This window comes from Uranotaenia lowii, chromosome 2, assembly GCF_029784155.1.
Source record: "Uranotaenia lowii strain MFRU-FL chromosome 2, ASM2978415v1, whole genome shotgun sequence".
NCBI lineage: Eukaryota > Metazoa > Arthropoda > Insecta > Diptera > Culicidae > Uranotaenia > Uranotaenia lowii.
The window spans coordinates 185,229,286-185,250,117 of record NC_073692.1 but is presented as its reverse complement, the minus strand read 5'-3'; the positions used below and the strand labels follow the sequence as shown (position 1 = coordinate 185,250,117).

The 20,832-nt window shown below is 41.8% G+C and overlaps 1 protein-coding gene across 1 annotated transcript in view; it reads left to right on the top strand.

Annotated features, from left to right (window-relative positions):
• LOC129748734 (uncharacterized) overlaps window positions 1–20,832 on the top strand; it is a 32,047-nt gene extending 11,215 nt beyond the window's left edge. The window contains exons 3-5 of the mRNA XM_055743432.1: window positions 10,235–10,856; window positions 11,127–12,930; window positions 20,695–20,832. Coding sequence (XP_055599407.1) covers window positions 10,235–10,856; window positions 11,127–12,930; window positions 20,695–20,726 — 2,458 coding nt within the window. The 3' untranslated portion in view covers window positions 20,727–20,832. The remainder of the gene's footprint in view (window positions 1–10,234; window positions 10,857–11,126; window positions 12,931–20,694) is intronic.

Here is a 20,832-nt window from a genome sequence, read left to right as displayed (position 1 = left end):
CGAGTCCAACAGAAGCTCTTTCCATTCTTCAAAATTATGTCTACCAAGATCACCACCATCCACGTTCGGTTTGCATTCGGGGATATTTATAGAAGAAACCGAGATTTGATTTATTGACGCCATAAACCGTGATTCATCTGAAAGGCTAGGTATCATAGTCGAATCTTCTTGTTGTTTTCTTGACAAGGTTAAACGTTGGGTAGCTGATGTAGAAGGGGTTCCTTCTTCAGACCTCATGGGGCCTTGACGATGTGTACTAGACGGACCGGCGCCGTCAGAAAATTCGACGCTATTTGTTTCGGATTCGTAATTACGAGGTCTGGACAAGCTTGTTTGCAATGACTTTATAGTTTCCAGGGCGTTTTCAAGTTGTTGATTAAGTCTAGCCGTTTTATTTCGTTCTTCATGAAGTTCCTTGGACATTTGCTCAATCTTACTGACTTTTTTCTTAGTTTTTCTGCAAAATGATTAAAGTACGGTATTACTTAGTATTGTATTAATATGTCTCATTTGAGTTTAAAAATCAAACTATTGGATGGACAGCGTTTGTCAAACTTCTTGTAATTGAGTTTCAGACTTTAATTTTCTTTTAGGACATTGTGTTTTATAATTCAATCTTTATTCGTAAGCCTTAACACTAAAGAACTGAGTCTCTAATAAATTATAATGGAAGTCAGCTCCGAACCGTCGGTTTGACCGAAAATAAGTCGCTTATCGAGTTTCTAGGAAGTGTCCCTCGGGTTTTCGGGGTTTACCGAGACCAGGTCACCTATAGTGTTTCTAGGAAGCATAACTTCGGGTTCCATGAACCGGGTCGCTTGTCGAGTTTTAAGGGGCGTCACCTCGAGTTCTATGAACCGGGTCGCTTGTCGAGTTTTAGGAGGCGTCACCTCGGGTTGTATGAACCGGGTCGCTTGTCGAGTTTTAAGGGGCGTCACCTCGGGTTCTATGAACCGGGTCGCATATTGAGTTTTAGAGGCGTCACCTCGGGTTCTATGAACCGGATCGCATATTGTGTTTCTAGGAGCGTCACCTCGGGTTCTATGAACCGGGTCGCTTGTCGAGTTTTAAGGGGCGTCACCTCGGGTTCTATGAACCGGGTCGCTTGTCGAGTTTTAGGGGGCGTCACCTCGGGTTCTATGAACCGGGTCGCTTGTCGAGTTTTAGGGGCGTCACCTCGGGTTCTATGAACCGGGTCGCATATTGAGTTTTAAGGGGCGTCACCTCGGGTTCTATGAACCGGGTCGCATATTGTGTTTCTAGGAGCGTCACCTCGGGTTCTATGAACCGGGTCGCTTGTCGAGTTTTAAGGGGCGTCACCTCGGGTTCTATGAACCGGGTCGCTTGTCGAGTTTTTAAGGGGCGTCACCTCGGGTTCTATGAACCGGGTCGCTTGTCGAGTTTTAGGGGCGTCACCTCGGGTTCTATGAACCGGGTCGCATATGGTGTTTCTAGGGAGCGTCACCTCGGGTTCTATGAACCGGGTCGCTTGTCGAGTTTTAGGAGGCGTCACCTCGGGTTCTATGAACCGGGTCGCATATTGTGTTTCTAGGAAGCGTCACTAAGTCACCAAATCATTTTTTTTGTTATCTAAATGTTATTTCTGAAATTGAAAACTTCAATTTCTCAATCGTAGCAAAACAAAATCACACTGCGGTGAGTCTCCTAAAATTTGAAATCTGTTTAACAAAAACATGATAAAATGGCGTTCTTGGACTTTTTTTTCATTTGTGTGGCAATCTCGCTATGGCGCACAATCATTACTATGGCCAGAGATTCCAATGTTTACATTGAAAGAGTGTGGATGCTCGTTTTTTCAATTTGGATTTTTGGCTATTTTAAACTGTTGTATTGTCATTATTATTAAGAAGAACTGTGATAATTTTAGCGATAAATTCACAAGTATACCTTCTGTGATAAATAAGTGACCGTACTAAGATGAGTGGCGAGGATGCTGCTCCAGACGGAGCAGCATCAGTACTTAACCTCAATCAACCGATACTAAATCCAGGACAAGAAAGGATGGAAGAAGACATGGAAACAACCAGCAGAGGAAAGGATCACGTCGACGCAGCAAGTAGAAAAATATTTAAAAACTACAATTACCAAAATGGGGATTGCCGTCCGTATCGCGTAATAGTAGAGAACACAGATGTAGAAAAACGAAAAGTTGTTAACAGATTACAAATAGGAATAATGCTACACCAAAATGGTTTTGACAAATGTATCGATGATATCAGGAAGACAGCTAGAAATAAAGTAACAGTGTACGTAGGAAATATTAAAGATGCCAACAGATTGGCAAATTGCCAGAATCTAAATCTACAGGGATTCAAATCTTATATTCCAAAACAATTCGTCACGGTGACAGGAGTTATTTCTGGTATACCACTTGAAATGAAAGACGAAGAAGTTAAACACTTTATCAAGGCCAAAGCAGAAATAGATTCCGTTTTTCGAATGCATCGCTATAAAGACAAGAAAAAGGAACCCACATATAAAATGGGTGTAGTTTTCCGTACTAATACTTTGCCAAATGACATCAGTATATATTCTGTGATACACAAAGTCCAACCGTACATTAGAAAACCGATAATCTGTTTTAAATGTCTTCGTTATAACCACTTGTCCAAAAATTGTAAAGCGTTGATTGAAAAATGTATGTCATGTGCTGTAGAACACTCGACAGAAAATTCTTGTAACGTTTTAAAATGTTTGTACTGTCCAAATTCTAATCATAAGACGACTGACAGAGTGTGTCCTAGATGGAAGAAAGAAAACGACTTACAAGCAATAATGGCCAAGAAATGCATGACTTATCAGGAGGCAAGGCAGTACTACGAGGTTCCAACTGAAAATATGTTTGACGTTTTGAGGACTACAGAGGATTTTCCAACAATTGCAGAATCATACTCCAGAGTTGCAGCTAGCGGGCGTAATTTTCCACAACAACTCCAACCAAAGCGCAGTGAGTGGAGTTCAAACGACAAGAGAAATAGATCTAAAAAAGAAAATAAAGAACCAAACAAACTTAATGTAGAAACAGATAGTGTACCAGGAGTGGCCAGTATTTTTGGATTAAATCAAAATGAATTCGCCAAAAAACGTAAAATGGAAGAAGAAAAAGAGGAAACAAGAGGCATAGGGATGTTCAATAAGTATAAAACAGGAGAGCTAGAGAGGTTTAAAAAGGAAATTGAGGAAACAATTAAAAAACAATCACAAGAAGAACTGAAACAAATAATTTCAACAATTAGCATGAAATTAGAAACTATTATGAAACCACATGGCACAAAAGGAGGAGAAATATCAGCTTGCATCTTGGGTGAATTAAATAAAATGCTAGGATCTGCAGGAGATAAATAATTTTCACCGGCGAATTCAAGGTGTTACAGGCAAATATTCAAAGTTTATATCGAAACAAAAACGAACTGACACACGAACTGTATACCCAAAATTATGATGCAGCATTGCTTTCGGAAATCTGGGTCAAACCAGAACAGATTTCTACTTTACGATGGAATATTCAAGGCTACCATCGACATCTGGCACCCCGTGCTGACGGGTATGGAGGAGTAGCAATATTCTTGAAGGAGGAATTTAAATTTGACAACATTCAATTACAAACAACAGACGATTTTGAAACACTCGGAATATTCATACCTAAATTAGATCTGGCTCTAGTAGTCGTCTATGTGAACCCAAGAATATCAAACGATAATTTAGAAACAGCCATAACAACACTCTTTAACGAAACAGCTAGATTCGGTAAAGTAGTAGTAGGAGGTGACTTTAACAGTCATAATGTAATATGGGGATGCCAAGAGTCAAACGGTAAAGGGACAATTGTACATGATGCCATAATAGGAGCTAATTTATTACTATTGAACAATGGAGCTGTAACTTACATTCCTCCAGTTTCCAATCAAAGATCTAGTGCTATAGATTTAACATTGTGTTCTCTTAATTTATTTAATGTGGTTCAATGGAAAGTTGTTGATAAAAATTTCGGAGGAAGTGGACACCTATTTATTGAGATCTGTCTGGATTTAAGGATAAACCGTAAACAAAAATACTACTACGATAAACAAAAAATATCGGAGGAAATGGCACAGGTTGAGCACTGGGAATTCGAAGACTTGAAAGATCTGTCTAAACTTTCCCAAAATATAACTAAAAAACACAAAAAAATAAGCAAACATACACCAAAATATTACTGGAGCTCGGAGTTGTCACAGCTCTATGAACAAAAACAAAACGCACTACGTAGTTACAATCAATGCTGTAGTAGTGAAAACCTAGTTTTTTGGAAAAGATCTTCTGCTATTTTCTTGAAATCCAAACTTGAACACATTAAAAACAAAATGATAGAACTCTCCAGCTCCATTGATCCTAGAAATTCACATGAAAATTGGAAACTCGTTAGACGATTAAAATTCCTCCCTGTTACCAACCCTAAAAACAATTCTATAAACACCAGCAAGGATATGGCTTCACAGTTTCTCACCAGCAACTTTGGCCCATCAAATTACAGAGAACCTCTCTCGCCAGCAAACAATACAAGAACATCCATATTAACCTATCGACATTGGAAAAACTTCATAAGAAACAAATCCCCAACATCATCACCAGGTACAGACTATATAAACTATAATGCATTAAAAAATTTAGATCTACAATCAGTTACAAAAATAATAGAATTGCTAAACGGAATGTGGCAAAAAGCAACTCTAGACGATCACCTAAAGGAAATAAAAATTATCCCTATATTAAAGCCCAACAAACCACCGAATGAAATAAGTTCCAGCCGACCTATAGCGCTTTTACCAACCGTTGTAAAAATATTAAATGCAGCAGTATTAGTAGACATCCAACAAACGTGTGAAAAGAACAATGTCATCCCAGATTTATCTTTTGGTTTTCGCAAAGGTATGTCTACTGAGCATTGTATTACGTATGCAACAAACCTAATCAAAGCAGCACGAAGAGCCAACTATACCACAATTGGTGTCTTCTTTGATTTTTCAAATGCTTTTAACACAGTCGACATTGATAAATTATACAATATCATGATACAAAATGGTTTCAACGAAGATACATGCACATGGATCTACAACTTTTTAAACAACCGGAAAACCCTCATTCACACCGATCAAGGAATTGTCAGCCAAACTATTTGTACTGGAGTACCACAGGGCGATGTTATGTCACCTGTTTTATTCAATATTTACACAGCTTCTTTGCATAATACAAACCTCGACCCAGATATAACAACTTTACAGTTTGCAGATGATTTTTTAAAAATTGTCAAAGCAAAATCTTTAGAAAAGGCCATTAACAAGATGCAATCTGAAATAAACCGATTTATGGCAAAAGCTACGGAGTTAGGATTACGTCTTAATAGCTCAAAAACAAAGGCAATGCTATTTAAAGAAAGTGATAAACAACTCCACTTAAGAATGGGAGGAGAAACCCTAGAAACAGTGAGGAGCTACAAATATTTAGGTATAACACTTGATCAGGCACTCAGATACGGTATACATGTTAAAATGCTGAAACAAAATGTGCTGGACAGACAAAACATGCTAAAAATAATCAGTGGTATAAGATATGGTGGCACACCAAGAGTGATGATGCTGTACCATAGAGCTTTGTACGGGAATTATTTGAATTACGGCGCAGTAATCTATGGAGGAACAGCTAAGAAATATTGTGACATGTTAGAAGTAACGAATAGACAATGTCTGAGAATTGCTACAGGATGTACTAAAACTACACCAATTAACACATTAGCAGCAATAGCTGGAGAAGAACCGCTGACATTCAAACGCACTTATTTAGCAAAAAAACGTATTGCCTTGCATATCCATCATAACGATCTAATTGCACAACAACTACACTCTTTAGATTTGGACAACGTTCAAAGTGAAGCAAAGTACACTTTTCTAGAAAGAATTTACATTAAAAACATACAAGAATTTCAAACGATATACACAGAAACAAAACCAGAAATAGAAATAAGAGTCGAGATAGAAGATCAAATGATAGGCTCAAGAATGAAAAAGAATGAAACATCTCCAATTGTTATGAAAAAACTGGCCCAAGAAATGATAAACAACCATTATAGTCACCGTGACCAATGGTACACTGATGCTTCTAAAAGTACGAACAAATGTGGCATTGGAATTTATGACGCTTCTTCCGATACAAAGATAAGCATTTCCTTAGTAAATAATGTTAACATTGCAACTGCAGAACTTTTAGCTATAAGAGTAGCTTTAGAACAAATACACAACGAAGAAGGAACTGGAGTTGTAATTTTCACCGATTCCCAGTCAGCCTGCAAAATTTTAAAAAGGGACATTATAAACAAAAAATTTGATCAAGTCACGCACGACATATGCTCACTAGCTACAACAAAAAATGTAAAAATCCAATGGATACCCTCACATGTCGGAATAGAGGGAAATGAACATGCAGACGTTCTAGCAAAACAAGGATTAGACGGACCAATATTACTCGAGAACAAACTGAGACTTGATGATGCATACATGAGATACAAATCAGAATCACTCGAATCCACGAATTTATGGTACAGGAACATGGTGCACAATGAAAGTAAAGGAATCAAATTTTATGAACTACAATCAAATTTCTCTACCAAACCCTGGTATTGGGATATCGAACTAAGCAACATTCAAATTCGCACTTTGAATCGCTTACTAAGTGGCCATGACTATTCACCCTATTATTTAGGAGTGATGAAAATTCGAGACACAAAATTGTGCGAACTATGCAACACGAATTTTACCACCGAACATGCACTTCTCAAATGCATTCAATTCAATCATATAAGGAATCACTATGATTGGGATCGATATTCCAATCTGATCGAAATTATTCAAAATTTTGAAGTTACAAAACTAAAGGAAATCCTCAGTTTCCTAGAGAAAGCTCGCATGAAAATTTAGAAAAACAGAAAGTTTGATCGAAAATTATGGAAAAAAGGAGCATCCCTACGAAAAAACGAAAATCAACATATAAACAAGTAGTGGTGATATAGAGTATAAAACTCTCTGCCAATCAAACAGATCCATACATACATACATACATTACTATGGCGTAGTTACCACTTTGAGTTATTACGTTATACAAAGTAAGTATACTACATTCAATGCGTTTTCCAGGTGATAAGTTGAGTTTTTTTTTATTGATTTTCGTAATGGACTATACCAAAACAAAATGGCGCCCTTTCAACTATATTGCACTATAAAAATTGTCTTATTTGAGAAGGATAAAATGGCGTCTGTCGCTGTTTTTTTTTTTTTGCTATTTATATTAAACTGAACCACTTGATAAACATCACTATGGTGTACTTACCGTGGAGGAGTCTCAACTGCGCCATTGTCGTAGTTTTCGTTTTCTGTCGACATTTTAAATGTTCACAACTTCCACTTTAAATTTCGCACAGGGAAAAGCTGACCATTCGCTATTACTTTGGTTAACTGAATGACCTTAAACTTTGCTGCTCTCTCTCCAGTATCAGAGTTCCTCTCGCTCCTTCTCGCTCCGATTTTTTTTTGGCGAGATACACTCTAAAGTGTTGATGTTGCAAAATATGTTCGTGATCGCACAAGAGAACATCTGCTTAATTGAGGAATATGTATAAAATGGATACAGCCTTAAATTATGAATTATGCTACTTCTCTCTACTTTTACTATTTTATATTATTGTATGCCTTATTCTCTACATATGGGTGACATTCCAGAACTTTCCCTACCGATTCGGCTTTCGAAACTCGAGGTCTCTGAAGTCTCAATAAGTTTGCAACAAATGGGACCCAGTTTTTCGGAGCAGCAACTATTTCAGTCAGCACGTTTAATAGAAAAAGAAGTTGAAGATTTTTTTGAAAAGTATGATTTTAATATAAATATAATAAACAAATAAAGTTGAATTTTAGTTCAATTGTTTAGTTTGTTGAATTTTGTATTTCGGGTCAATGTGTTAGGAAATATAAGTGCCCGGCGTTTTGAAAGCAAAATCGAGCTTAACTCGGAAATATATTCTTATCTGAACTTATTTTATTCAATCAAGTCGTTCTACAATTCAATAAGTTTTTAATCACAATCCAGCAAACGGGTGACACGGAATTGGAAACACCGGTAGGGAAACTGAACGCTTTACCGAAAGGATCAAAGTTAAATCGGTTGCCGAAAACAACCACCACCGGTTAAAAGCGGTGTCCTATTGATATGATGACGAGGTCAAGCGAAGCAAACATCCTGCTCGGAAGTTCTTGCTGCATCCATCATCAGACCCGATTGCTGGTCGTCGAAGCTGCTTGGCCTTGCTGCTGCTGTACGGTATGTTCAACCAGGATTTAGACCTTGACGTCACGTTACGGATAGCAGCTAACCCGTCGAATAACTGCCAACAACCCCCAGGCCCTTTTAAGACCAACATTAATCGAAATTTTAGCGAAAAAACTGAGGACTTAAATTTACTCGGTCCGTATTAATTAAAGATTAAGATTTTCTTCAAAAGTTTTCTCAGTGCAATGCTAAATTTGAAAATAATTTTGCTACCGCCCGGTGCGCGAAAGAGTGCGTGTATCCTAAAACCGGGCCGCTGAAATGAGCAAAACCGGGCCGCGTTTACTCACTTATTGGTGCGTTTGCTCTCACATCAGGGATGCCAGGTGTTAAGGAGTAAAAATCTGGGCAATTTTGAAAAAAAGTCTGTGTGTGTCTATACATAGGGAAGATCACAAATTTGGTACTAAACAAGAAATTCGACGATGCGTGAGAGCAGGGTGGGGGGGTAAGGTGGGTTTAGATATTCCTGTGGTATTTGGGTTACCTTCGAGTTGAGAACTATAAACAAACACTGTTTCCTGCCACGTACCATGCCGATCCTATCGTTGTTTAATGAATGTGTGGTCAAATACCAATGAATACAAGCGAGATTTCAGTCTAATCTGGCACTTACGGATCAAATCCGATGTATTTTTTTTCGATTATAGTCGTTTTACCATCTTTATGGCATTCGCGACTTTATCAACGTTGCAGTTGGCGGATCGTTATTGAAAAACTTATCCGGTACAACTGTGTTCGATGTTTACTCTTGGGCTCGAACTCGCGCGGACATCGGCTCAGGAGACAACAGACTTGCCAACTGAGCTATATCACAAGCCCCTAAATCCGATGTATGAATATTGATTTCATCACTCAATTTAAAAAGTCTGTAAAATCTGGGCACTCTCAGCAAAAATCTGGGCAAAATCTGTGTCTGACCAATATCTGGACGAAGGGTGAAAAGTCTTGGTTTTACAGACAAATCTGGGCACCTGGCAACCCAGCATCACATGCACAATCAGGGATGCCAGGTGATGAGGATATAAAATCAGAACAATTCGGAGAAAAATTATGTGTATAGGCTTATTTGCCGCTAGAAGTATTCGTGTTATAATTCAGGGCGTTTCACTAACACTTTTTAATTTTGGGAACATTAACCTCAAAAAATGACGTATTCGTCGGCCGGCTGTCCGATTTTTGCTCTGGAATTTTTAGAGGTTAATTATCCTGTTCTCGTCCGTACACGGCAGTTTGACGCCAGTTAATGTGCGTGAGATATGTCAAAAACTCTATGGCCGATGACATATGGTAAGAGCGAATCGGCATACTGGCGACCAATACGAACAATACTACTGGCGATCACTATTCGATCACATTTTCTTGGTGGACTTAAAAATTTATTATCGTCTGGTTTCTGCATGAAAATAAATCATTAATTTTAAAAATTGAGAGTAGATCATCTGATCTGGAGGATGTGTTGAAATTGTTGTTTATGGACTACGCAGGAAAACGCCATGAATAAACAATAAAACTTAATACAACAATTTTACATATTTTTTTTTAAACAGAGGAGACCTAATTCACTGATCTTGGCTGCGTTCTACTCTTCTAATCACTGTCAAAGTCAGAAAACTGCGTTTTCATGAGAACTTTTTTAAAACAAAATATCGTGTGAGTGCCTTTTTGAGCGACACATAATTCTTCATTGAACAGATCTATTAAATAATTAAAAGCAGCCCTGAATCTGGCGGGGGTATTTTGAAAACAATAAACAAAAAATAATTCAAATTGAAACATTCGTGCGCCCGTTTTTCGTGGATAGTTTTTTTTTCAATTAAAAAAGCTGTAGCTATAAATGCGTTTTTAAACTCACCTCCAGAGCCATGGCACCCAAGTTTAAGAAACCTAAAACTCCAGTTACTTCAAACAAAACAGTTCAACAGGATATTCGGATTCTGGCGGAAAACATCAGGTCCCAGGTATCGCGAAAGAAGTCTAAAGATTGTGCCTCAAATCAGGAGGTTTCGAATTTGCCGCCACGCAAGAGAATAAGGTTTGAACCAACGATCGAAGAAACGCTGGCCGCAGAGGAGGATCTTCAAAATAAAGAAATTGTCCCGGTCGAAAACCATTACGCGAGGGAAATATTCTGGAGCAAGACTAACGTTCGAGATGTTGCCCGCAGGGCTGTGATTCGGATCTATGGCAGCGATTTGAGCGAGGAAAAGCTGAACAGCAAAACCAATCATCACTGGAAAAAGTTGTACCGTAATTTTGTTAACGATCCTAAGTACCGTATCCGGGAGCCTTTAAATGAGCTTCGGTTCGAAAGCAGTTACTACGAATATCGGTTCTTTTTGGCGCTGAACAAACCTCTCAGAAGCGAGGAAGAGTATCAGCACTACCGGAGCCTGCTGGCAACGGCTGGCGTTGAGGAATGTTTCGTTACGATGAGGAAGGCTAATCTGTTGTTGAAATATGAGGATTCCATTATTAGGAAGGTGAGATTTTTGTAATAGCCTATACAGATTTTTTTTGAGGATATTTAATCAGTTTGATGAATACCTGCTTTACACATTTTAAATAAATGAGGATTTCAATCTTGCCTAGCAGCTTTTTTGTGTTGATCTGTTTATTAAACAATTCACTTGTGACTATCGAATTGTATTTCCTTGACCCTAACTATGATTTTATATCGATGGGCTGACGTTAAATCAATAAAGCACAATTACAATTACAATTACAATTAAAAAAATCCATCTCCGTTGCAGGTTCAAAGACAAAATCGGAACTGGAGTGGCAAGTTAGATAAGTTGCACCAGTATTTGCTGGATGCACACGAGCTGCATGAACGGAAACGAAAACCACAACACTCGGACTCCGGTATTGATCCACTTCTGGCCGCCATCTTATACGAATCGAACGCCAAAATTCGTCATTCCGAATCGACGATTCGTCAGATTTTCCCAGTTCTCAGAATTCGATTGGAAGAAAAGTGTGATCGAATTAAATGGTTAGTCTTTAACAACGACAATTTGAACCGGGAGTATGCACTTGGGAAGTACCAAAAGCCACCCTCTTTAAATGTCTCGGAGCAGGTTTCTTCGGAAGATAATAGTCCTGGCAATAGTTCGCAAAATTCAGAAATAGTACAAATGCGCTCGGAAATGGCGACAACTCAACCGACCGAGATTGTGCTTCCTGGGACTCATGGTACAATGTTTTTCAATACCGAAGAATTGATAAATGCTTTGCAACCAACTCAAAAGTCTCAACCAGATCAAATTCCTGCAGCAGTGGAAGTGCCTACACTAGATATACCAATTTTACCAGAAGATGAACCACCGGAACAGCATGTAAATCGAATGACAGCGCAACCTTCTCCAGAACATTCGGTTGAACCTCTCACTGAACCCCTCACTAAATCATCTGTTGAACCAAATGATGTACCTTCTGAAGTACTTACAGCTAATCCATCTGCCGAGCTTCCAATTGAACGAGAGGCTTCCGTTGTAGAAAACATCATTGTATTATCGGATTCGGACGAGTCTCCTGCTGAAGGAAGTTCATCTAAGGCATACACGCTTGAATTTCTTAGGAAATTTACCAACATTGAAGAAAGAGTGGCCCAAGAAATGAGGAAGAAATTCCCCGATCAGAGCCAAAACACGGTGGCTAAACTAGATAAATATCTTAACAAATACTTCAGTTTCGAAAAAGCAACTTTTTCTCAAGGAAAACTGCCTTGCGGTATTGTGTTTTTGAACAAATCACAGATTAGGGAGAAGAAAAATGTGGAACGAAATCAAATAACCAAATCAGCGATCTCGACTAATTCATCGGAAAGCCTCTGTTCAGTATCAGAACCTAGAAAGTCCAAAGTCGTTCATATCGCCACCCCGATACCCCGGCCAAAGACTCCTGTACCCAAAACAATTCAATACGATGAAGACTCCCCCCAACCGCTCACAAATGCTCGTCCAGACACCATGCCTATGCCGGACTCGGAGAATTTCGCACCCGAATACAGCTCCACTCAGAACGAACCGATGTATGTACGGCAAGCAACGCCATTCGTCTCTCCTGTTCGATCTTCCCCTACAACTTCCCGGGAAGCTTCGAGACGATCATTTCAGGAATCAACCGTGAACATTACGGTTCTTCAAACGAACTACTCCCCCAAACCTAAAAATTCAGTTACCATTAAACGAGAACCTTTAAACTGCTCCAATTATGAGGGTGAAGTCGAATTTGTCCCGCTTAGCAACAGCGCGATTCTGGTGGATGATTCACTCTCCGCCGGCTGTAGTCAGGTGGATGTTAACGAACTGATCGAACGACGGATAGCGGCCAACAGTGAAGACAGTGCTATCGTGGGTGTTCCTTCGGTGCTCCGAGGGATGGTGAATCAATTGTTTATTGTTCAGCAGCAGAACATCACACTTTCGCAGTCTAGTTCTGGCAGCGGAAGTAGTGGCAGTGGAACGCAATCATCCTCGATTGGCATCACTCCGGGACAGAAAAATGGAGATAACGTTGAAGTACGACAAGAGAGTCTGGTGGGGTTTCAGAAAGGTAAGTTTTGATTTATGTTTATTTACAAATGGTTTTATTAAGGCATTGTACTTATAAAGTTTATGTGGCCGGTATTAACTTTTGTTTAGTAAGAGGGGGCCGTAATCGTCGCGGCGACTCAACTGTTAATAATATTGAACTATGGGAAAATAAAGAGGATTATCTAGGGGTCACTTAAAAGAATAGTCTCCGTCAGGGTCTGATGGTGGCTTCCTGTAGCTGTGGTTTCGATAGCTACCTCAGGTTTTTCGTTTTCCTGGCCAGCTTTTTTTCTGGTGTTGTAGGACCCGTCGGATGAAAGTTTGTTCTAATAACGAAATAACGAAACAAGCATTAGATAGAGTATAGATAGAGGAGAAGAGAACTAAACGACCAAGTCAGACAGTTTGAGATATTTGTAAATGGGGTACAAATATTCTAAATCTAAGTTTGTCAAGATATCTCGAATTGGAACACCAGGTAGTTTACTGCGGGCCATAAGGGTATCTAGTAGCCAAGTCCTTGATAGATCAAACCGTTCACACGTCCACAGAACATGATCAATGTCATGGTAGCCATCCCCACAAACACAAACATAGGTAAGTTATAGCTCCACACCTTAGGAGTCGCTGCTTACTACGACCCAACACTCCTCCCTAAGCTACGAGTCCTATCAACTTCTTGAACGCTTCAAATTCGTTAACGCCTTGGTGAAACCGTCTGCTGGTTGATCTTTTATGTTTGCGTAAGACAGATCACAATCTTCCTATTTTTTTTAAATTTTTCACAACTTGTTTATCAAGGGAAAAGGGAGGAGTTTATAGGGGTTATTTTAAAATATCAGTTTTCCATTAGGGTCCGGTGATAGCCTCCTGTAGCTGTGGTTTCGGTAGCTATGATTTGGTATCGGTTTCCAACCTTCTGGCCAACCTTCTTCAGGAATGTGTCGAACCCGTTGGATGAGATGTGGTTTACGTGGGTAAGCGGACTAAACTAGGGTTACCATATACCGCGACACCAAAAAGAGTACATTGAGATCATTTATCCAAAAGTCGGGAGAAACGTTGACCAGTAGAACTTCGTTCAGCTGAACTCCAGTTTTCTGAGCTCCCGCGTTATCCCAGCCATCAGGTGGACCCAAGATCCTAATATTTATCGAGCTTTGCACCCTGATGGTATTCAAAAGGATGTACAGTAGAACCCCCCTTACCCGAGGTAATGGAGGAGGAACCACCTAGGAACAAAATACATTGACAAATCCTATCATTTTGCTTTGGTTTTGCATATCATAGCTCGTTTCCTAAATACATGGAATTTATTTTTCTATTTACCCGACGTTTCTGGTAAATTTAGATTTTGAACTTGCCAAAGATGACAATTTAATACCGTTTTTTTAGGAATTTAACCCAATTAAGGTAATTTTTCCTCAAGATTTAATACCTTAACAAAATATCTCGATGATAACACACAATTTTACATGGATTTTGAATGAAAATAGTGGCTCGGATAAGCAGGGTTCCACTGTACATATTTCGTGCTATCTGAGGCTCCGATATATTCCAATTCAATCAAAAACGTTTAATGTCTTGGAAGTTACGTGATTTATACGACAATTATATATTTTTTTAAATATTTTTTTACTATACCTAAATTTTGTGCAAATTGATAACTGCTTGCATACTCAAAGGCGCTTATCCCGCTCACTGTTTATAACGACTAAAAATGCATGATTATTAGAACAAAATGTTAAAGTTATTTGTTGTAAGCTGTATTCCTTTCGTAGTTTTTGCATAAAATGGAAGAAATACGTTGATTTTTTTTAATCAAATGTCTTTCAACAAAAAAAGAGTACATTTGGTAAAATTTCACAAAAAGAAGAGTACGCCCATTTCTCGATCGAAAAAGAGTACATGTACTCTTAAAAGAGTACGTATGGTAACCCTAGACTAAACGACCAAGTCAGACAGCTCGAGATATTTGCAAATTGGGAACAAATCTCCAAAATCTAAGTTTGCCAGAATGTCTCGAATTCTAACACCAGGTAATCTACCTCGGGCTTTTTTTTTAGTTGGTAACCATAGGTGGTAAATCCCAGTTTACGGATTGTATTCCAAGGCACGGCGAGCCACTGCGTCCCCCCAGTTTGTTAATCTGGGTCCATAGGTACAATGGGAAGACTCATGCATACTCCGTGCATTTTTTTTACAAGACGAAAATTTGACTTCAAATCATAACAGCCGGGTGTTTGCTGCCGTGAGTGGCTTCGTCCCACTAAAACCACCTTGGGATTCGTGTGCCAGATGGCTCCGTGTATACCCCCTACTCCCTAAACTCTACCTGGGGCCGCAGACCTGATTTCCAACTCGAACTGTTTAGCACACTATACTTCAATAGTGGGAGGTCTTATCGCGCTAGTGCGCTCCAAGGTTATACTCATTAACGCGACCACTTTCAGCAAAACCTCTCACCCTTACGACTCGACGCCTGAGCTCTCACTTTGAGAACCGACATCTCCTCGCAATGACTCGAGATTCCCACACAAACCTCTCCTCTTCGCTACTTGAGGCCTGATCTCTAACGACCCGAGATCCAACCCCTACTCGCATCGATTCGAGGTTTACCTCTCCTCTGCACGATTCAAGGCCCGATCTATCCTCTAACGACTTGTGATCTGACCTCTCCTCGTAATGACTCGAGGTGACCACTAGTACCCCTCCTCTTGTTGATTAAGAGCCTGATCCTTCCTCTTACGAATCGCTACCCGACCCCTTATCATAAAGACTCGGGGTTGACCGCACAGACCTCTCCGCCTGGAGGTTCGAGGCCTGACATCTCCTCTAACGACTTGAAGCCCGATCTTCAGGATTCGAGGTACGCCACCTTGCTCTTCGTGTGCCAGATCGAGAACAGCTTATCCTAGACTCGCGCCTGGCATGGCACACGCGTGGGACTTAACGCAACGACTCGAATGATTCCCGACGAAGACGTCTTCCTACTCCGGCTCGAATGGCTCATCCGGCGTCGAGAGCTACTCTACCCGTGGGTATTCCCCGATCGTGGAATAACCCTTTCCCAACGATTTCCTCTGCGAAGAAGGTCAAGTCTTATCCCCGCAGTTTCTGTCGTTGGAAATCGCCCAACTCGGATACTCCCCGAAGGTGGAGCATCCTACACACGAACGCGTCGCACAAACGGCATCCGCTACGCAGAAGATGTTGCCTAATCTTTGTAGCTTCAAACCGTGGGGTCGGACGCACTCTACTCGACAGCCTCCCGTCGATGGAGTCAGTCTACTCCGACCGTTGTCCAGTCTTCTTCATCCCCCTTGGCTGGCAACCCTAGGATTTTTGGCCCGTGGATTTTTCTGCCCGTTATGTGTCAGATCGAGAGCAGCTTGTCCTGGACTCGCGCCTGTCACGGCACACGTTCGGGACTTTGAACGCTACGACTCGGATGTTTCCCGACGGTGACGACATCCTACTCCGACTCGAGAGGCTCGCCCGCTATCGAAAGCCTCTCTAGCCGTGGGTATCCTCCGACAGTAGTTAACCCTCTTCCTTCGAGGTCCGCTACGAGGAAGGTAAAGTCTTATCCCCACAGTTTCCCCCTTAGGAAGCGGCACTACTCGGATACCCCCCGATATTGAGGTATCCTACACACGTTGATGCCTTATCTTTGTAGCTTCGATCAAGGGATCGGACGCACACTACTCAGATGCTCCCCGTCGATGGAGTCATCCTACACCGTTCGCGGAATGCCGTTGGTTCCTCTGTACCAGGTTGTCTGCTGTCGTGTCGGGCCAACAGGCTGCAGATATGGAAGTACGTACCGCCGCAAACATCGGACAGACAAACACCACATGTTCGGATGTTTCTTCTACGTCCCCACAATCTGGGCAATATGGCGAAGCCACATGTTAAAACCGGTAGTGGTACTTCATGAAGCATCCACGACCAGTCAGGAATAGCTTCATATAGAAGTCCACTTCACCGTGTCAGCTCCCGATGTGCGGGATCAGACGACAGGTCCACCTTCCTCTCGTTGAGCTGTCCCACAGCTGCTGCCAGTCGGACATCGAGTTCTCATTGGCGAGGGGCGTGTCTTTGTTGTCGTAGCAATAGACATCCTCCTCAAGCAAAACCGAGATGGGCATGACACCCGCCACTACACAGGCGGCTTCGGACGACATGGTCCGGTATCCGCTGATAACCTGCAGGTTCATCAACCGCTGAACGCTGCTAAGTCGCTGCAGGTTACAGTTTCTTCCCAAGGCCTGCCTGCAGGTCGCTGCTCCGTACCGCAAGATTGATGTGGTCACACTTGCCAGGTTCCTCCTTTACTACTTCGGATTGCCGAGGAGTTCGGCATCATCCGTGTGAGTGCGGCCGTGGCCATTGCCGCTTTCTTGCACACGTAGTCGACATGACTCATAAAGCTGAGCCTGTCATCTACCATCACCCCTAGGTACTTGATTGCGCGTTTGGACACGATATTGCACGGTCCAACTGCAATGGTACCTGTTTGGGGTGAGATCAGGTTGGTGATTAGCACCATCTCGGTTTTGTGGTGGGCACTTGGAGTGCATCCAGCTTTCCACTGCCTGGATAGCTAACGTGGCCAGTAGCTCAGCCTCCGCTGTTGAAGAGCCTCTCGCCAAGAGGACTACATAATCCGCAAATTCTACGAGCTCCGCTCCCGATGGGAGGCTCGTTCGTAGGAGTTCGTCGTAAGTGATGTTCCACAGAACCGGGCCGAGTATTGACCCCTGTAGAACACCCGCCGAAACCTCTTGTGTTCGCAAACCCTCGCCAGTCATATACTGTAGTTGGCGATTGTGGAAGTAACTATCCACAAGCCTATACAGATATGCCGGGATCCTCATTTGGATGAGCGACGACGCAATCGCTGTCCAACTGACACTGTTGAAGACGTTCTTCACATCCAGAGTGACCACCGCGCGAAAGCGGAGCCCTCTCCTCTTGGTTAACTTGGCTCTGTCTGCTACCTCGATGACCGAGCGGATGGCATCTACAGTGCTGCGACCTCTACGGAAACCAAACTGTTTTTTTGAGAGTCCGCCCTCGCTTTCAGTGTATCTCTGAAGCCGGTTCTGAATCACTTTCTCCAGGACCTTACCCGCTGTATCCAGTAGACAGATCGGCCGATACGCCAATGGGTCTCCTGAAGGCTTGCCCGGTTTTGGCAGAAGAACGAGTTGCTGCCGTTTCTACGTGTCAGGGAATACCCGTTCCGTCACGTATCGTTGCAACGATGTCCGGAACATATCGGGGTACTCCCTAATCGCGGCCTTCTCAACGTTGTGTTACGTTCTAGCGATGGAACGATGCGAGAGATCCTTGTTCTCGTGATGAATGCGCAAGATTTTATCACGCACGATCTGTTCTTCCGACTCCACTTTCGCGAATTTCGATCACAGGACTTTTCAACTTGCAGGATGTTTACAATGCACTATGAACTAAATCCACCCACATTTTCATTAAATTCTACCTAACGGTTAAAAAGTTAGAGCAATTTCATAGTGTGGTAATTTCATCGTGTACACCCTTTACTCGACCCCGGCCGGAATGAATTCAACTTTCTTAACATTTATCATGTTTTGTGCAGGGTTTTACACACAATTTGACATAATTTTAACAATTTATACCTACTAACTTCTGGGATCTGGGACATAGAACAGCTACCGGAGGAGTGGAAGAAATGGGGTAATATGCCCCATCTACAAGAAGGGCGACAAATTGGACTGTGAGAACTACCGAGCGATCACTGTCCTCAATGCCGCCTACAAAGTGTTGTCCCGAATCCTACTCCGCCGCCTAACGCCACAAGCAAACAGATTCGTGGGAAGTCATCAGGCCGGCTTCATGGAGGAACGGTCAGCGGCGGACCAGATTTTCACATTACGGCAAATCCTCCAATAATGCCGGGAACACCAAGTCCCTACGCACCATCTATTCATCGACTTCAAAGCCGCATACGACACGATCGACCGTAACGAGCTATGGAAAATCATGGACGAGAACGGCTTTTCCGGGAAGCTGATTAGACTGATCAAGGCGATGATGGATGGAACGCAGTGCTGTGTGCGGATTTCGGGTGAATTGTCGAGTTCATTCGAATCGCGCAGGGGGCTTCGACAAGGTGATGGTCTATCCTGCATGATGTTCAACGTGGCGCTAGAAGGTGTTATTCGACGAGCGGTGGGCGAAATGCGGGGCACGATTTTCAACAGATCCAGTCAACTTATCTGCTTTGCCGATGACATTGATATAGTCGGCAGATCAACTGCGGCGGTGGGGAGATTGGGATTGATGATTGATGCAGGAAGGATTGGGTTGATGATTAATACGTCCAAGACGAAGTACATGCTGGCGTGCGGATCCGAGACCGACCGAACCCGCGTGTCCAGTAATAACAAGGTCACGATCGACGGCGACGAGCTGGAGATAGTCGAAGACTTTGTTTATCTCGGCTCACTGGTGACCGCAGACAATGACATCAGCCGTGAGATCCGGAGGCGAATTATCAGCGGAAGTCGTGCCTACTATGGACTCCACAAGCAACTGCCGTCGAGAAGACTTAGCCCTCGCACGAAGTGCAACCTGTATACGACGCTTATTAGACCGGTTGTTATCTACGGGCACGAGACATGGATATTGCTCGAGGAGGACCTGCGTACACTCGGAGTATTCGAGCGACGAGTGTTAAGAACCATCTTTGGCGGCGTACAGGAGAACGGAATGTGGAGGCGAAGGATGAACCACGAGCTCACGCGACTCTACGGCTAACCCAGTATCCAGAAGGTGGTGAAGGCTGGCCGGATACGCTGGGCGGGACATGTTGCGAGAATGCCGGATGACTGTCCTGCAAAACAGGTGTTCGCCACGAATCCGGTAGGAACAAGACGAGCGGGGGCGCAACGAGCGAGGTGGTTAGACCAAGTGGAGCGTGATCTGGCGAACGTGGGGTGCCCGAGAAATTGGAGAACGGTTGCCATGGACCGAGTGAATTTTAGGAATTATGTTCGTCAAGTTATGTCGTAAGACGGAATACTATGTAAATAAAAAATAAATAAATAACCTACTAACTTATTTAATCAAATTAAATTACAAGGGTCCACTTTCTTTCGTGAACAGTCATTATTGCGAAAAAGTCACCGCACATCGCAATTTGAAACCGTTCATTTAAGTCACAATGGATCTTATTTTTATTAATTGCTAAATATTCAATTGAATAGTTAAAAAGTGAGGGTTGTCTAACTGATTAAAAATAAGTTTAAAAAATACAAATGAAGAAATGTGGGGGCGGGAATGAAATAACTTTATACAAATTTCCTGCTTTTAGTCAATCACTTTATTCTTTCATGTGAGTAGCAATCCATGTGTTTACCTGGATATGATAATCATTGTTGGCTTGTTTTATCACCAGAGCAACTTTAGTGCTTCTTTCGGGGACACGATAATGTACTTGTAAGTTTTATTTTTCGTAATACTGTACCTTTCCTAATTTATTGTATAAGACTGTAAATTTAAACTTGCTTAACCTGCCATCAATGTATGATGTAAAAAATGCAGAAAACTCTCAGTTCGGTTCACTAAATCTTGACACAAGGTGTTTATAAACAAAATGTAAGAAACATAAGCTTTTTAAGGAAACTGCTTTATACCTATAGATTTCCATTAACTTGTTTGTTCCTCTCATTACGAATCTACACTCTTTAAAGGAAATTATTACATAACTAATATTCATTCTTGAATTTTCTTCTAGCCAACCCACCAAAAAGAAATCTATTCAAATAGCAACAGATCCATCGGATAATGTTGCCCAGCACCATGTGACCCAATCTGTTAATTGTAAATACGTACCGAACAAAACCCCTGTGATACGGCTCTCCTCGCGTCACTC